This window comes from Panthera pardus, unplaced genomic scaffold, assembly GCF_024362965.1.
Source record: "Panthera pardus isolate Hobbes unplaced genomic scaffold, ASM2436296v1 HiC_scaffold_6, whole genome shotgun sequence".
NCBI lineage: Eukaryota > Metazoa > Chordata > Mammalia > Carnivora > Felidae > Panthera > Panthera pardus.
The window spans coordinates 92,380,875-92,396,654 of NW_026526991.1; the positions used below are offsets into that span (position 1 = coordinate 92,380,875).

At 38.2% G+C, this 15,780-nt stretch overlaps 1 protein-coding gene across 2 annotated transcripts in view; it reads right to left on the reverse strand.

Annotated features, from left to right (window-relative positions):
* PTPRO (protein tyrosine phosphatase receptor type O) overlaps nucleotides 1-15,780 on the reverse strand; it is a 239,493-nt gene that overhangs the window by 29,713 nt on the left and 194,000 nt on the right. The window contains exons 16-18 of one of the 2 annotated variants that reach the window (XM_019452079.2): nucleotides 10,372-10,440; nucleotides 7,951-8,034; nucleotides 1,602-1,637 (exon numbers count right to left, since the gene is read on the reverse strand). In XM_019452079.2, coding sequence (XP_019307624.1) covers nucleotides 1,602-1,637; nucleotides 7,951-8,034; nucleotides 10,372-10,440 — 189 coding nt within the window. The remainder of the gene's footprint in view (nucleotides 1-1,601; nucleotides 1,638-7,950; nucleotides 8,035-10,371; nucleotides 10,441-15,780) is intronic. The other variant, XM_019452080.2, reaches the window with a different exon arrangement.

Here is a 15,780-nt window from a genome sequence, read left to right on the forward strand (position 1 = left end):
AGGTTTAGAGGGAAAAGGGAGAGGAGGAGGTAAAGCAAAGGAGTGTTGAAATGAAGGTAGGTGGAGATAGGAAAGGGGACCCATGGGGACATGGTGCGGGGGCTTTGGGAGTGAAAGAGAAAGGGTACAGAGATGGCAAATGGAAATGTGGGGCGGGAGAGTCCCTGGAGAACTGGCTTTTAGAGAAGGAGGGAGGATTAGAAAAGAAACGAGAAGCGTGAAGGAGGAAGCTGGTTTGACGTGAGTTTGGGGCCTGTGGGCAGGTTCTACCACACCGGCACTCTACCCAGACTGTTGTCCACACCCTCCTTCTCCTCCTCCTCTCTGCTGAGCCTTGGGAAAAGCAAGCCTGTTAGAATCTCCCCTTTTGGTCCAGAGACCCTGTCCTCTAAACACTCTAGTCTATGCTTTTCTACCTTACTTAACAACCCAGCCAAGAACTTTGGGCAACAAATTCTTCCTGTTTCTGTCGAATCATTCTTTCCAGGTGATGGTACCTCTCTTCTGTGTTAGTTATTCTCATCTCTCCTGCATCAGTTGCTATATACCAATGGACCGCATACTGATTTGAAATAGATTTAGGAAAAAATTATTCTGTTATCTATGTGTGCCCCCCCGCCAAAATCTATATGTCACGAAAGGCTAAACAAATATTTTTGTGTCCAAATTTTTTTCGTATTATGTATTCCATTAGCATGAATGCCATAGATTTGGCCGGAACCCCCAATTGCCTCCTATTAAGTCATCAATATTTTATCCAAGGCAAGAATCAAGGATGAACTCTATGTATGGAAATATTCCACTTTTTATATGCAGAGTTTGAACCAATGGCCCAGAGGTGACAATTTAATTAGCCTTTTGAAATCAACCGACGGTTAATTTTTGCCCATCAAAATCTTAATTCTTATGACTTAGCAGTTCAGTAGATAAGTGAAACCATAGGCTGGCTACAGTAATTATTCTTTTCTATTTATTATAAAGATTTCCAGAGACAGCATTTCTCAAAGTAATTATAATATCAAATAGAGTAAAAGCTTTTCCCTGCACTACGCACAGAATTTCAAAGTACAAACCAGTAAAGGTTTTTGTACAACTTTGATGTAGCTAACTATTAGACATTTTCTAGATTGGGAATGGCAAATATCTTTCTATGAAAGACTTTTATAATTCCTAACAACCCATTCTTTACCAGTTTTCATATGATGATGATTTTCCTTATTCCTAACTTGGTTTTTGTGATATGCTTTCTTAGTGATCACTGACACCAACACATAATAGTTTAGACATTGTAGTACACATTTGCCTCTTTCTTAAGCATCTCCTCTATTTGAAGACAAGCAATTGTTTTAATTTGCAAAGTTAAGATCATTATGAAGACCTTTTTTAAATAAAATATTTTTAAAGGAAGTAGTAAGAAAAACTTAAATGTATTGTATATTTCAAGGTTTTATGGATTGGATCTTAAATGTTTTCACCACAAAAAGGAAACAATAATTATGTGACATGATGGAGATGTTGACTAAATGCTATAATACATCGCACAATTTACATTTACACAATGTTACATGTCGGTTATATCTTAATGATAAAGAACAACTTACTTAGTCAGTTTCCTCTTCTTTAAACCATTTTTACTCCTGAGAATTAACAAAAAAAAAGACAAGTTTATCTGAGCAAAAGAATTGATTGACATAATGATTAAATTTGAAGAGCTTTAAATAATTACATCAGGGTCCGCAATTTTATTTAATTTTCATTAAACATTGTCTCCATTTTGTTTAATTACTTTTCCTTAAATGAGAAGATAATGATAATAATTTCAGATTCATTTTTTTAAAAACCCTGTTAGATTGCAGGAACATACTGCATTTTAGGTTTCTGATTTGACAAATACCGAATTCTAGAAATGTAATTCCTTACTACTAGTGGTTAAATTGCTGAAGTATTTTTATAAATATATTTAGAAGTACCTACTGCTTGAATACTCCAGGCTCTACAGACAAGAAGGAAAGAGTTGGGGAATAAAATGGAGAACTAATGTCTAGGAGGGTAGACATGTTGGTTGTCAAAGACTAAAAGAACCTTTGGACATTTTCCCTGGGAACATGAGTGTGTGCTATCAGTTTTGGCATGCATCTTACAGAATTCTATGATGGTGTTGTTCTTATTCAATCTTGAATTTGTTTTTTTTTAAGTTTATTTATTCATTTTGAGAGAGGCAGAGACAGTGTGAGTGAGGAAGGGGGAGAGAGAAAGGAGAGAGAGAGAATCCCAATCAGGCTCAACATGGGGCTCGAACCCACAAAGCCGTGAGATCATGACCTCAGCTGAAACCAAGAGTCGAATTTTTGAACTAGTTTTTTAAGCTATCTGAAGACTTGGACCTATTACTTACTAGTTCTTAATTCATTACTATTCTGTAAGCTCAAACACATACAATGCTAATGTGTGCTTCAGTTAATTACATTTTAGGGGCTATTTAGAGTAATTGTTTCAACCAATAAGTCAGATAACTGACCTAAGCTAGGGAATGCTAACATGCTATCTGATGAAACACTTCATTCCTGTATATTGATATGATTGAGGGCTAGCGACAATTTTTATAAGTAATTTCCCAAGGTCTTTAAATATTGATGGAAGCACCCAAACTTCCTGAAAATATACAATCTATAGTAAATAACCAGTTGTGACCTGAGTGCTCTCATGTGCCCAAATATTTATTTATACTGAAATTGTGAATGTTTGGGTACCTTCATTTCTAGAAAGGCTTTTGCAGAATGAAGCCCTGCTTCTTCTGTGCTCTCATAGTACTTTGTCGATGGAGTATTTCTCATGATGTCTATCAGCTGCATATGTGCTCCTTTCTAGACAGTCCTTCCCCCTGCCACCCCCCCCCCCCCCCCGAGCTGAGCACAGTTAATAGAACACATGGTGGTGCTCAAAAAATCTTACTTAACTGGACCGAAACAAAACATCTTTGCTGGGGTGCTTGGGTGGCTCCATCAGTTAAGCGTCTGACTCTTAATTTCGGCACAGGTCAAGATCTCTCAGTTCATGAGATCAAGCCCCGTGTTGGGCTCTGTGCTGGGCATGGATCCCGCTTGGGATTCTCTCTCTTTCTCTCTCTCTGCCCCTCTCCCGCTGGCAAGTTCACACGCTCTCCCTCTCTCAAAATAAATAAACACTAAAGAAAATCTTTGCCATGTTGCCCTCACAGTTTTACTTAATGATTCAATTAGGAATTTGATGTTAGACTTGGGAAATGGAACTGGTGGGCGGAGAGGAAGTAATAAGGGTAGGGAATGTAGGGAAATTTCCATAAAGGCAAATGGTGTTTCTTGTTTTCATTTTCTGGTTTCAGGCGGTTTTTATTTCTTCCCACTTCTGAGTGACGGCAATCCATTCCACAGCTCATGTCTTATTTTTTCTCCCTCATCCTCTGTCTTCCATACTTGAGATTTAGCGGGAAGAGACATTACAGTTTTTACTTTGCCCCCCCCCCCACCCCTGCCCTCAAAAAGCCACTGTAATGTTGGACAGGGCTGTATCATCTAAGCATTTTAGAACTTAAAAGAACACCTTCCGAATAATGTTTACTCAGCTCTTGTGAAGGTAGCGAAGTTAACTTTAGGAATCCCACAATGACTTCATGTAGTAGAAACTAATTAATTTGGTGCTTTGTGACACAGGAATGTTAGCTTAGATAGGTAACAGTTTGGCGAAGCCAGGAGGCTGCCCAACATATTTTGTGATTGGGAGTGAAAAAACAAACAAACAAACCCAAACCTCAAGCTTTCTTATCCAAGCAGACTTCAAGGGAAACTTGGAAGAAACAAATGTCTGTGGAGAGTGACGCTGAATACATTCAGTGCTGAAATATTAAGCTGCTACTATTCAACAGCTGTATGGAAGCCTGGTTCGTGGAAGAGAGGCCCTTTTTTTTCTTTCAATCTCATTCATTGATTGAATTAACTTTTACATAGAATGTAAAATTCCACCACATGGTTTGAATGACATATTGTGTCAAGTGTATATTTATGTGTATATCTTCAGGATTTGTGTACAATCTTTATGTTTTGCTTAGATTTTGCTGAAATCCCAAAGATTCCAAAGGATCCTATATCCTTAGGCTGTGGGATAAGGACAGGGCTGAATTATGAGACTCCCCGGCAACGCTGATAGAACGTTCCTATGTTTTCCATTGCTGTGCTAATTCTAAGACTACAATCAGGGGACAATTCACTTTTGAACATGTAAGTTAAGCTTTTGCCAGCCATTTTACCTTCAGCACATTATGGAAAGAGCTAGCTTGTGTGTGTGTGTCACAGTGAACATCTGAGGTGATGTTAGGGTATCATCTTGTCATTGCAAAATATTTTTTTAATAAAAGTGATAACACCCATCAAACATGCGGAATATATGCATACACAGCCATGCACATCTTTTAATCTTCTCTTTCACTTATATTAGGTAAGGTTCAAAATCCTGATGACTTCAAGGAGTTAAGACGCATACGTTCTTCATGGTTATGACATCTTGAAAAGCCAACCAGACTGGAATTCATTGCAAAGGAGAATACAAGTCATGGCAGAGACATGGGATTTATAATGGCCACAAACAAACAAACAAGCAAACAAACTTCCACCTCCAACATAAACCCCAAACACTCTATATGTCCCCAATGTCATAAGCTCTACTTACTCTTTCATAGGTTAAGTGGAAATCATCCCCAAATCTTAAAAAGGTGTTTAGAGTTATATCATTCTCTGAATAAAGTGTGCAAAAACCATGAGTAAAGCCGAGCAGTTTAAACTAAATGTTGCTTCACCCTTCAAATGACAACTGTTGAGAATTTAGAGCAAGCAGATGAATACTTGAGTAGAGCATGAGGTGACTATGGCCTTAGAGAGAGAGAGAGAGAGAGAGAGAGAGAGTAGTAACAATGAATCCAGATGGAGCTAGTCTGAATGAAATGGTTTTCTCTGACTAGGAAACATGATCTGAGATGACTGTAGCCAGAAATCCTGGCAGAATACCATGTTGAGACTAAGCCACCTGGGCATTGGTGCTCTGCCCTGGTTTTTCTACCACCCTGGGACAGATTTGAGCAATACCATGAGCCAGAAAGAGCCCCTTGATTTCCACACAAACCGCTCATCCAGAGGATTTTACAAAATGATCAGGAACGTCTATTTCCATGAAGTTGGCAGTTTAAGGAAGAACCAGGGTATGTGTGAGGAAGGAGGAGGGGCAGGTGGCTCTGTTACTTCTAGAGTAGGTGAAATGTGAAGACAAACCATGTGGAGAGGATTAACAATGGCTATTTAGCAGGGAAAAATATCCACAAGTTACTAGATGAGGGGAAAAGTAGCAAACAGTAGGGAATTCGGGTGGCTTTGTGAGTACTGAGGTAGCTCTACCCGAAAAAAGCAAGGATCATGTATTTTACTTCTTTTATTTATCTGACACGGCACAAGCCAACGGCTGAAAGCATAGTTTATGTTCAGTCCATGTTCATTGGTTGATATGTGTGTGGTTTACTGAAAGTGACAGAGAGCTGGGGGTTCTATGTTTTGCCTTCTCTTCTCACATGGAGATAACCATTTCCAGTCTCAAGACCATTCTTCTAAAAACTACTGAACGGTTTTTTAAAAGCAACAAATAGGGGGCACCTGGGTGGCTCAGTTGGTTAGGCATCTGACTCTTGGTTTTGGCTCAGGTCCTAATCCCAGGGTCTTGAAATCAGGCCCCGTGTTGGCATCTGTGCTGGGCATGGAGCCTGCTTAAGGTTCTCTCTTCCTCCCTCTGCTCCTCTCCCCATTCTTTCTCTCTCTCTCTCTCAAAAAAAAAAAAAAAAAAAAAAAGATTTTTTTTTTTTTTTAAATAACCAACAGATAAAACTACTGAATGGTTTCCCCCCCGCCCCCCAACTTGGGTCTAGTGCTATTTGACCAATACTGTAAGTAGCAGACCTTAAAGGGTTTGTTGGAGTTTGAAGATGCGTTTATTAAGGGGACCTATTAACAAAGGCATGCAAAAATGCATAGGCCTGATATAAGCTTAAAAACCAAACTGTGGGAAAGTCAGAATTAAGTAGAGAAATTTATAGGGTAGCATATGCAGCTTTCTTTCTTTTGTTTTAATTGAGATCTGTGGAGGGTACTTTAAGGGTATTGACTACAACTGGTCTGATGATAGGTAGAATACTTGAGAATGATTAATAGATGTTGAGTAAAAATTGATGCATATGTTGAAGGTCAAAATGGAATTTATACACACTATTTGTACCTAAATGCTATCTGATGTCAAATACTTAAAATATTGTGTTGGGTATAGTGAAGCCCTATACTAAAAACTGTTATTAAAACCAACTTAGAGGGGCCCCCAGGTGGCTCAGTTGGTTAAGTGTCCAACTCTTCATTTTGCCTCAGGTTGTGAGATCTGATCTCTTATGGTTGTGAGATCGAGCACCGAGTTGGGTTCCACACTGGGTGAGAAGTCTGCTTAAGATTCTCTCTCTCTCTTCCTCTGCCCATCCCCTGCTTGCGTGCATGAGCACACACACGCGTGCACATTTTTTTCCTCTCTCAAAATAAATAAATAAATAAATAAATAAATAAATAAATAAATAAAACAACCAAGTTAGAAAAACAACAAATGGTCCTCATCATCCAGAACATTCCTCTGATTTCCTTACTTAACACATCATGTCTAGTGTACTTCAACAGCTTTCCTCTAGTCTCTCTTTTAAAAAAAAGAAAAATGCAAATTCTGGTATAAACAATCTCTACTGTGAGGAAGTCCTTTTTTGTATTTCTTCCATTGCAACTCAAAATCCTAACCTTGCTAGCTGTATTTATTCTGTCCTTGGAGAAACTGAAGAACATTTAGTCAATTGTCTTTTTGAATACATAACTCTACAGATTGCTTTTCGCCTTTTACTCTTTCCCTATTCCCCCTGCCCATGCACCATTTTTCCAGTTCATGAACTATTTTTATTGCTTTTTTCTGAGTCCTTCTGAAGTTGTCCAGATACCTGGATCTGCCTGTACATAATGTAGTACCTAAACACCATGGATATCTCACGACAATGATTTTTGGTTTTGGTCAGGAAACCACTACCTTTCTTTTCCTGTGGCTCAGGAAAGGGAATAGATCCTTCTAGATATGTTAGCCTGAGATTTCAAGATGATGATGATGATGATGATGATGATTATATTTTATAAACACTGAAAAAATACTCTTTTGAGATTTGATTATTAAAAATATTTAAAAGTTAAGAAAATAAGAATTTAAAGGAAGCTTATTTTTACAGAGGAAAGAATAGATTTCGGAGAAACCTGGATTTGGAACCTGGATATTTTAGATGGTAGTATGATAAGATAATCTCCTTAAGAGATTCTTTGGCATATTTCTAAGATGGGGCTGATAATATCCTCTGCAGAGTTGTGGGGACAATTAAATAAGATAATTATACAAAGAGGCTTGCAAATAGCCAGTTGTTCAATATTCACTGAGTTAGCATTAACTACGAAAACACTGAGACCCCAAACACAGTACAGTATTCTTGGCTCTCTACCTTCATGCATTTCTTCGTTGTTGGAAACAGAGTTCTCTAATGGATGGAGATGGTAAGGAAAATGAGAAGCATCATTTACTAAGGTAAGAAGCCAATGCATCGATTGAATGAAGAAACAAATGACTAATAATAAATGGAAGAAAAGCTTGCCAAGAAAATCCCAAGAAGAAAATTTTAAGTGGGAAACCAATATACGTATAGGCCATCTTGGTGCCATTAACTACTTTAATCCATTTCAAGACAGGAGTCATAATTTCAGATGCTGCCAAACACATAAAATAATTAAAAAGAATTTTTCCTTTTTGTTTTACTTCTGGAGGGCTAACTTTATAGATTTTGTGTTAGGTAAACAGTAAAAAAAAATCACTTACCAAGGATTAATATAAAATGCCAAAAGATAATCAGTCCAAAGACATGAGGGTAGCAGGGTTAAGAAAGCAAATATACTCCTACGCCTGTGAGCATTAATAGATAACAGATGTAAAGATGAAAAAGTGGCAAGAGTTAGTAGCATAAACTGTGAACAGATATCAGTAAATTACCTACGAAGATCAATTAAAATGACAAGCATCTTAATTATGATTAAATATTATTCCATTCTGTGAAACTTAAATGTGTGGGCTTAAGTGCTATCATATTGCCAAAATCAGTTTGATTCGCACACATCCATATTGTAATCAGATATATTTCTTTCAACTTCTGTTGTGTCAATTAGTCTGCTATTAGGTGATTACATTTTACATCAGTTAAATGAGACTCTTCAATGCCTCATTAGCTAGCTCCGGTCTTATTCTTGGGTATTATTACCCTTGCAATGCTTAAACCTCTTTTAAGGAGCCATGATAACATCATTTGATAGCTAACAGCAGCTCGTGGGAGGAAATATAAACCGTCAATTTGTGCGTATACTGATTTTGACAAAGACTCCAAGCTTCTGGGACACATTCTTACAAAGCTGCACCCCTAGGTATGACTTTCTATATTATTTTTAGTTTATAGTAATACCTTCTTTCTGAAAAATAACCCTTAAAACAGAGCTATGGTATGACACTCAGGTATCATTTTTCAAGACAAGGAGCTCAGCAAACTGCCTGTTCTGGAATCTGACTGATACTCAGCTGAGGGGGAGCAAAATTATTTCATTTTACTTTTAACTTCTCATTCAGACTGATTTTAAAAAGTGTGTTTTGAATCCAATTTCGGTATTCAAACCACCTGCAAAATAGAACATTCATTAATGTGGATTTTAAACTGCCCGATGGCTGCATCTATAACTATTCTGAGAATTAGTGGGGGGAAATGGCATCACCTTGTCACTCTAGTTACTACAAATTCCCACTGAGATATCTATTTTGTCAGCCAGGAAATGCTGGTGTGCTGGCAAACTATCTTTGCCAAGAGCTGGTGGAGAATTTTCTAGATTTTCTAGAAAGGTCCTGAAGTGAATTCTTTTTTTGCCTCAGCTCTCCTATAACTGGTCTCTCATATTCTATCCATTGTGAGTGATTGTGTAGTCAATTACATAGGTGTCCTGAGTCGCCAAGTGTAACTGGGCCAATTTCTACATGGGCTGCTCGTCACTGCTTTGTGACTGAGGCTTTTTAAAGGGTGAGCCAGACCAGAAACACGCATCAGTGAATTAGTTTCTTAATCTTGGCAAGAGTGTTAATGTATTCGAACAAACCTAGAAATGTTTACTAACTTTTCACCATCGAGGGGTTATGGGTTCTTTTTCTTCATAGTTAGCAAAAATCCATTCAGGCTAAAATTTAAAAATAGCACGACATATTGTCTTGTTAAAAAGAATCCTATCTCAACTAGACTTTCAACTGCTAGATGCCCACTCAGGGAAACAGAATTTATATTTCAGTTAAAGCCCTCCCTCTTTCATTGATTCCGTAAAGTTTCTAGTCTCACCTAACTATTTCTTTAAGATCACCATTTTGGGGGATTTGGAAAACAAGAAAAAAACCTAAGATCTCTTAAGAGGATTAACATGAAATGTATACATTTAAATAAATGTGCTTTGCATGGTCACTTGCAAAAGAAACAAAGTAGATCCTGTAAGCAGTGCTGGCTCCATTTTAAATGGTTACTTCATTAGCAATTTTGTTAGGCATCCATTGCAGTGGAGAGGATCGTTAATTCTCATCTATCACTGTTAAAGTATAATGTCAAGCAATTTAATCTCTTGACAATGCTTTCTTAATTCTGAAAATACCTCCTCCCTCCAGGTCCTTAATATGCCAGCAGGCGGAAAAAAATGAGGCCATGTTTTCCTATGGGACTTTACTTGCCCTTGAGATTTATTTACCTGTAAGTGTAACAGTTGAGAGCCCTGGGCTGTACGCGTCTACTTGACTTTTGAACAAAAGGTGGTGGCTCACATTCCTGGGCACTGAAGTGTCAGTTTGAGATAGAGATGCTGCTCTGTCACATGCTGCTTCTGTGGGGTCTGTCCTGTGCCTTCGGCTGCCACCTGTTCAATGTGGGTCTTGCACTTACGCCCTTCCTTAGCTATGGGCTACATTCATGACTGCGTTAGTCCTTTGATTAATATAGTAAATACTGAGCAGACTAAGACATTTTCTCTACTTTGTGACTACAGTAAACTCATATGAACTTATTAATGTAGTTGGTGAAGAAAATCTAACCTTCAAAGTCCACTATCACCGAAATTGTGAAAGGATAATCAGACAAAACCATTTATCCGCAAAAGATAGTAAAATAAAGTTGGAGGCACACACAGCATAGATAAGCTGTCTGGAGGCTTATTCCAAAATAATGCTCACCAATTGTATGGAAGCTTTCCATCCCTCTCCAAAGATGCAAAATTGACAAAAGTTCCTGCTCCACATTCCCTGTTTGGAAGGAACCACAAAATTAGGTTACTGGTTGACAGAGCACTCTTTTACCTTGATATAATAGAGAGCCTTTACTGGTTTATCATCACAGCATTAAATTTATAAAGAGGGAGGCGCCTGGGTGGCTCATTCGATTAAGCATCCAGCTGTTAATTTTGGCTCAGATCATGATCTCACAGTTCACCTCATGAGATAGAGCCCCATGTCGGGCTCCATACTGACAGCACAGAGTCTGCTTGGGATTCTCTCTCTCCCTCTCTCTCTGCAACCCCTTTCCTCCCCATGCTCACTCTCTCTCTCCAAAATAAAAAAAAAAAAAAAAACAACTTAAAAAACATCTAAGTTCCATGTACTTCTCTTTCACATGCAATGCAAAATAGAAAGATAAAATAATTTTTCATAAGGTTGCACATGCCCAAGTCATTTGAAGCCAAAAGTATTTGTTTTCAATCCTTTCCAAAAGGCACTCATGATCCTAGCTTAAATCTTTCTCTCTCTTTTTTTTTTTTTTAGTGTTTACTTATTTATTTAGAGAGGGAGTGAGCATAAACAGGGAGAGAGGGAGAGAGAGAAAATCCCAAGTAGGCTCTGTGTTGTCAGCGTGGAGCCTGATGTGTAACTCGATCTCATGAACCATGAGATCATGACCTGAGCTAATCAAGAGTCAGATGCTTAATCGACTGAGCCACCCAGGCACCCCAATCCTAACATAAAGCTTTGAACTGTTTGGAGCATAATATTTTTTACAAAGCCTCCTAGACCGAGGGTTTTCTGTTTTCAGCACATATTCTTTGCGGGGTTTTGTTTTTATAGCATTTAAATTTCCTCTCTAAAATGATGGTGGATCAAGTTGGATTTTTTTTCCTCCAAAAATTTCTCCTCACGTTGGGATGTCCATGTGATGTATCAATTGAGATAAGAGTATAAAAAGTGATACGTATTGAAATAGATTGGCTTATGCAGTGCCTCTTGTCCAGAATGTTGCTTATTAATCTGTCAGTAGAAAATACTGCTAAAGTTGTTGTAAAGTTTTTTTCCCCAGAAGCAGAGGTAAAAAGTAAACATATTCTCATGCCTTCTCCACCTTTGCCTAATGTCAATGGATAAACAACACAGCTTACTGGGCTCATGCATCTCATTTTCCCCCCTATATGAAATTGATTGACTTATTCAGAACTGAAGAAGGGATTTTGAAATTACTGGCACACGTACTAATCACTTTAGTTACCTGCCTGCTCTTATTACAGTGTTCTAAAAACATTTTTCTTCTCTTTTTTTAAAAAAAATTTTTTTTAAGTTTATTTATTTATTTTGTGTGTGTGTGAGTGAGAGAGAGAGAGCAGGGGAGGGGCAGAGAGAGAGGGAAAGAGGATCCCAAGCAGACTCTCAGCTGTCAGCACAGAGCCAGATGAGAGGCTTGAACTCACAAACCGTGAGATCATGACCTGAGCCAAAACTGAGTCTGACACTCAACCGACTGAGCCACCCAGGTGCCTGGAACATTTTTCTTCTTTGAAAAGTACACTAATATATTGTTATATCACATTGTGCTATAAATTACACACCATCAATTAATTTTCCTATGTCAATTTCCTATATATAGGATTTACTTTACCTTATAATTCAAAGGTTCTTTCTCTAGGGGTTAAGGATAGAATTTAGGGCTCTAGAACATAGTGGGGGAAAAGTACATCTTTAATTTCACCACCTCTAAATTTCTAACTGAAATTCAGCAATTCCTTCAACTATTAGAGTAGGCAACAAGCCACAATAATATCATCAGTACTGATGAGATGAGATCGCTAAACCATAGAAACTGCAGACATATTTCCATAATGAACCTGCTGCAGATATTGAAATATTGTTCATATTCATCACTCTGATGAAATTATGAGAGTTATTGGACATCTTATGCAATATTATCGTACTATATATTATCTAATATATTTATAAAAAAGCATGTAAAGCATTTTTAAAAATAGTCTGATGACCATATTTTAATATAATTAATTTCTTTTTAATCCTATGTATTTCATTGTATGCACTTAAAAAGAAAGCATTATTCTTGGAAGAGATCCACAGGTTTAATCAGACTGCCAGAAAAGATCGCAGCACAAAAAAAATGTTAAGAATCTCTGCTCTAATGACCAGCTGGCTGAAGTAGATCCACTTCTAAATATCTTGCTGGGTGCACCACAACGAATGCTCCTGTGATAGTATTCTCAGAAATGCCACTAAGTCCATTACTATGCCTATCCCCACCCCCACCACTGTTACTATTACGAGCTAACGTTTGTTTCATGCTTCCCAATGATTGCATTATTGCTCCTAACCATCCACTCACCTAGGGGCTGTTCCCTTATCTTCTTGAAATACATTCTTTCCCCTGCTTGCAGGACACGCAATCTCTTAGTTTTTCTTGTACTCCGCTGGGTGCCTCTTACCAGTCTCCTTTGCTCCTATCTTTTTATTCTTCCTTGAAAATCTTGATATTAGATTGTTCTGGTCCTTAATCCAGGACCCTCTTCTCTAATTTACACGCACTCCCTCCAGTAAATGAGAATTTCATCCAGCTTTATATAGCTTTAATACTGTTTATATGCTAGCAACTCCCAAAGTTATATCCTTAATCCAGACTTCGCTCCTGAACACCAGACCTTTGTGTTCAACTCCCACTCCACACCTGCACTTGCAATCATCTTAAATGTAACATTTCCAAAACCAAAGTCTTGATGTTCCTCCAACTCTGAAATCCTCATCTGGAATCCCATTTCAGTTGGTGGTGACTCCATCCTTTCCAGTTGCTAGGACCAAAAACCTTGGAGTCATCTTTGACCCTTATTCATTTCCATTTCACGTGCAATTTGTTAGCCAATCCCCTTAGCTAATGACTCTGTTTTCAAAATATATCCAGAATCTGATCATTTCTTCCTACCTTTATTGCTGCTACCCTGGACTAAACTATTACCATCTCTTGCCTGGATTACTGGAATAGATCCCCAAGTTAATATGCCTGCTTTTGTCTCAACAGATTGTTTTCTTAAAAAAATTTTTTTTAACATTTACTCATTTTTAAGAGACAGAGAGAGACAGAGCACGAGTAGGGGAGGGCAGAGAGAGAGGGAGACACAGAATCTGAAGCAGGCTCCAGGCTCTGAGGTGTCAGCACAAAGCCTGATGCGGGGCTTGAACCCACGAACCGTGAGATCATCACCTGAGGCAAAGTCGGACGCTTAACCAACAGAGTCACCCAGGTGCCCCTCAATACAGATTGTTTTCTAATGTAAGGCAGCTCTTCTGCCCCAAGTCCTGAACTCAGAATAAAAGCATAAGTCTGTCCTTTACTCAGGATAAAAGTATAAGTCTTCACAATGGCTTACAAAGCTCTACATGATCTGACATCATCTCCTGCTAAACCTTCCTTCATTTCCTCTGCTTTAGCTGCACTAACCTTCCTACTACTCTCTGAACATGTTCCTGCCTCAGGACCTTTGCACTGGCTGTTTCCTCTACTCTTCCCCTAGAAAACACATGACTAACTCCCACATATCCTTCAAATTGTTTCTCAAATATCGTTTCAGTGAGACTCACCCACCTCCCAGAGATCTTCTACACATACTCCTTATGCCTGTACTGCTAATTTCCCTTACTCTGCTCTATTATTTTTCTCTTATTGTCTGCTCACATGCCATGTAATCTTTTTACTTTTATTGATATTATTTATTATCTACCTCCTCCACTAGAATATGAGCTCCATGAAGGCAGAAATTCTCATCTGCTTTCCCAAGCATCTGGAGAGTCTGACACATAGCAGGTGTCCATTAATATGTGTTAATGAATAAATGAAATTTCAGTGAACCGCACAAGGTGACATAGATTGTAAATTAAGATTCGATCCCAAGGAGTGTAATTTCAGAGCTCTCTACTCTAGCCACAATGTGGTACCACCTTCTTCCCTATCCTTCTAAGATTTGTTTAAATGACAACATTCAAAAAGTTTGATATTTATATTTAGACTAATCTCTTTTATCTACGTTAATAGAAGCTCATTTTTATCTCCTTTCTGGGGCAGGTCAGTTTATACCTTTAAATGCATTTATTTATTTATTTATTTTCTTAAAAAATTTTTTTAATGTTTATTTTATTCTTGAGAGAGAGAGAGAGCGCAAGTGGGAAAGGGGCAGAGAGTGAGAGAGAGACACAGAATCTGAAGCAGGTTCCAGGCTCCAAGCTGTCAACACAGAGCCCGATGCAGTGTTCGAATTCATGAACCCTGAGATCATGACCTGAGCAGGAGTCAGATGCTTAACTGACTCAGCCACCCAGGAGCCCCAAATATATTTATTTAGGTACATATCTCCACCTATATTCTAAGTGCTTAGTGGACAGCTTACATGTCTGATTTTTATTTAATTGTGCCATACAAGACACCGATTAAATCATTATTGGATGGATACATTTAGCTATGAATAGGTAAATGATAGAATTCTGAGAAAGAAAAAGGATGTTGATTGGCAGTTCAGCAGGGTCCTATTGGGTAAATATAAATTTGAATCAAATTTCCCAAACCCTGTAGTACTCAACTAAACAACAGTTCTTAAGAGAATTGATGGATTGTTCTGATAATATAGGGGACCACCGAAAGTACTTGAGAATGTGCTCTGATGAGAAACGCATCAGTGGTCAAAGGAATAGGGAATCACCAAAGTCATAAATCAAAAGTCTTTTTCGGCTGCAAGAAAAATGAAAACTGCCTGCAAGTCTGAGTAGTAGGAACAAAACTGAGAGGGGGCCTTGAATGGACCTGATCATAGACTCTGCAAATGTTTTCTAAGACAGTTTTGGCAGAATTGATGAAGAGAGGGATGTTTTTCTTTCTTGTGGTCTCTCCATATATTAACTCCTTTCATTAATCATACTAAGTAGCCATAGATTTTTATTTGACTCCAAAATACGTTCGAAAATATCCAAATGTCATTAATAGATCCCTTTGTATGGGTTTCTTAAAATGACAAGATTGAGAGTAGGAGATCTGGATTTGTATAAACAATCCTTTGCTTTGCCATTTCCACTGTGATGTTTTCTTGTTAGTATTATTATTATCTTTTAATGTCTATTTATTAATTTTGAAAGAGAGAGCAAGAGGGGGAAGGGCAGAGAGAGAGGGGGAGAGAGAATCCCAAGCAGGCTCTGCGTTGTCAGTGCAGAGCCTGACGTGGGGCTCCAACCCATGAACCATGAGATCATGACCTGAGCTGAAATCAAGAGTCAGACGCTCAACTGACTAAGCCACCCAGGCGCCCCCATCATAATGCTTTCTAAACTAATATTTAAAAG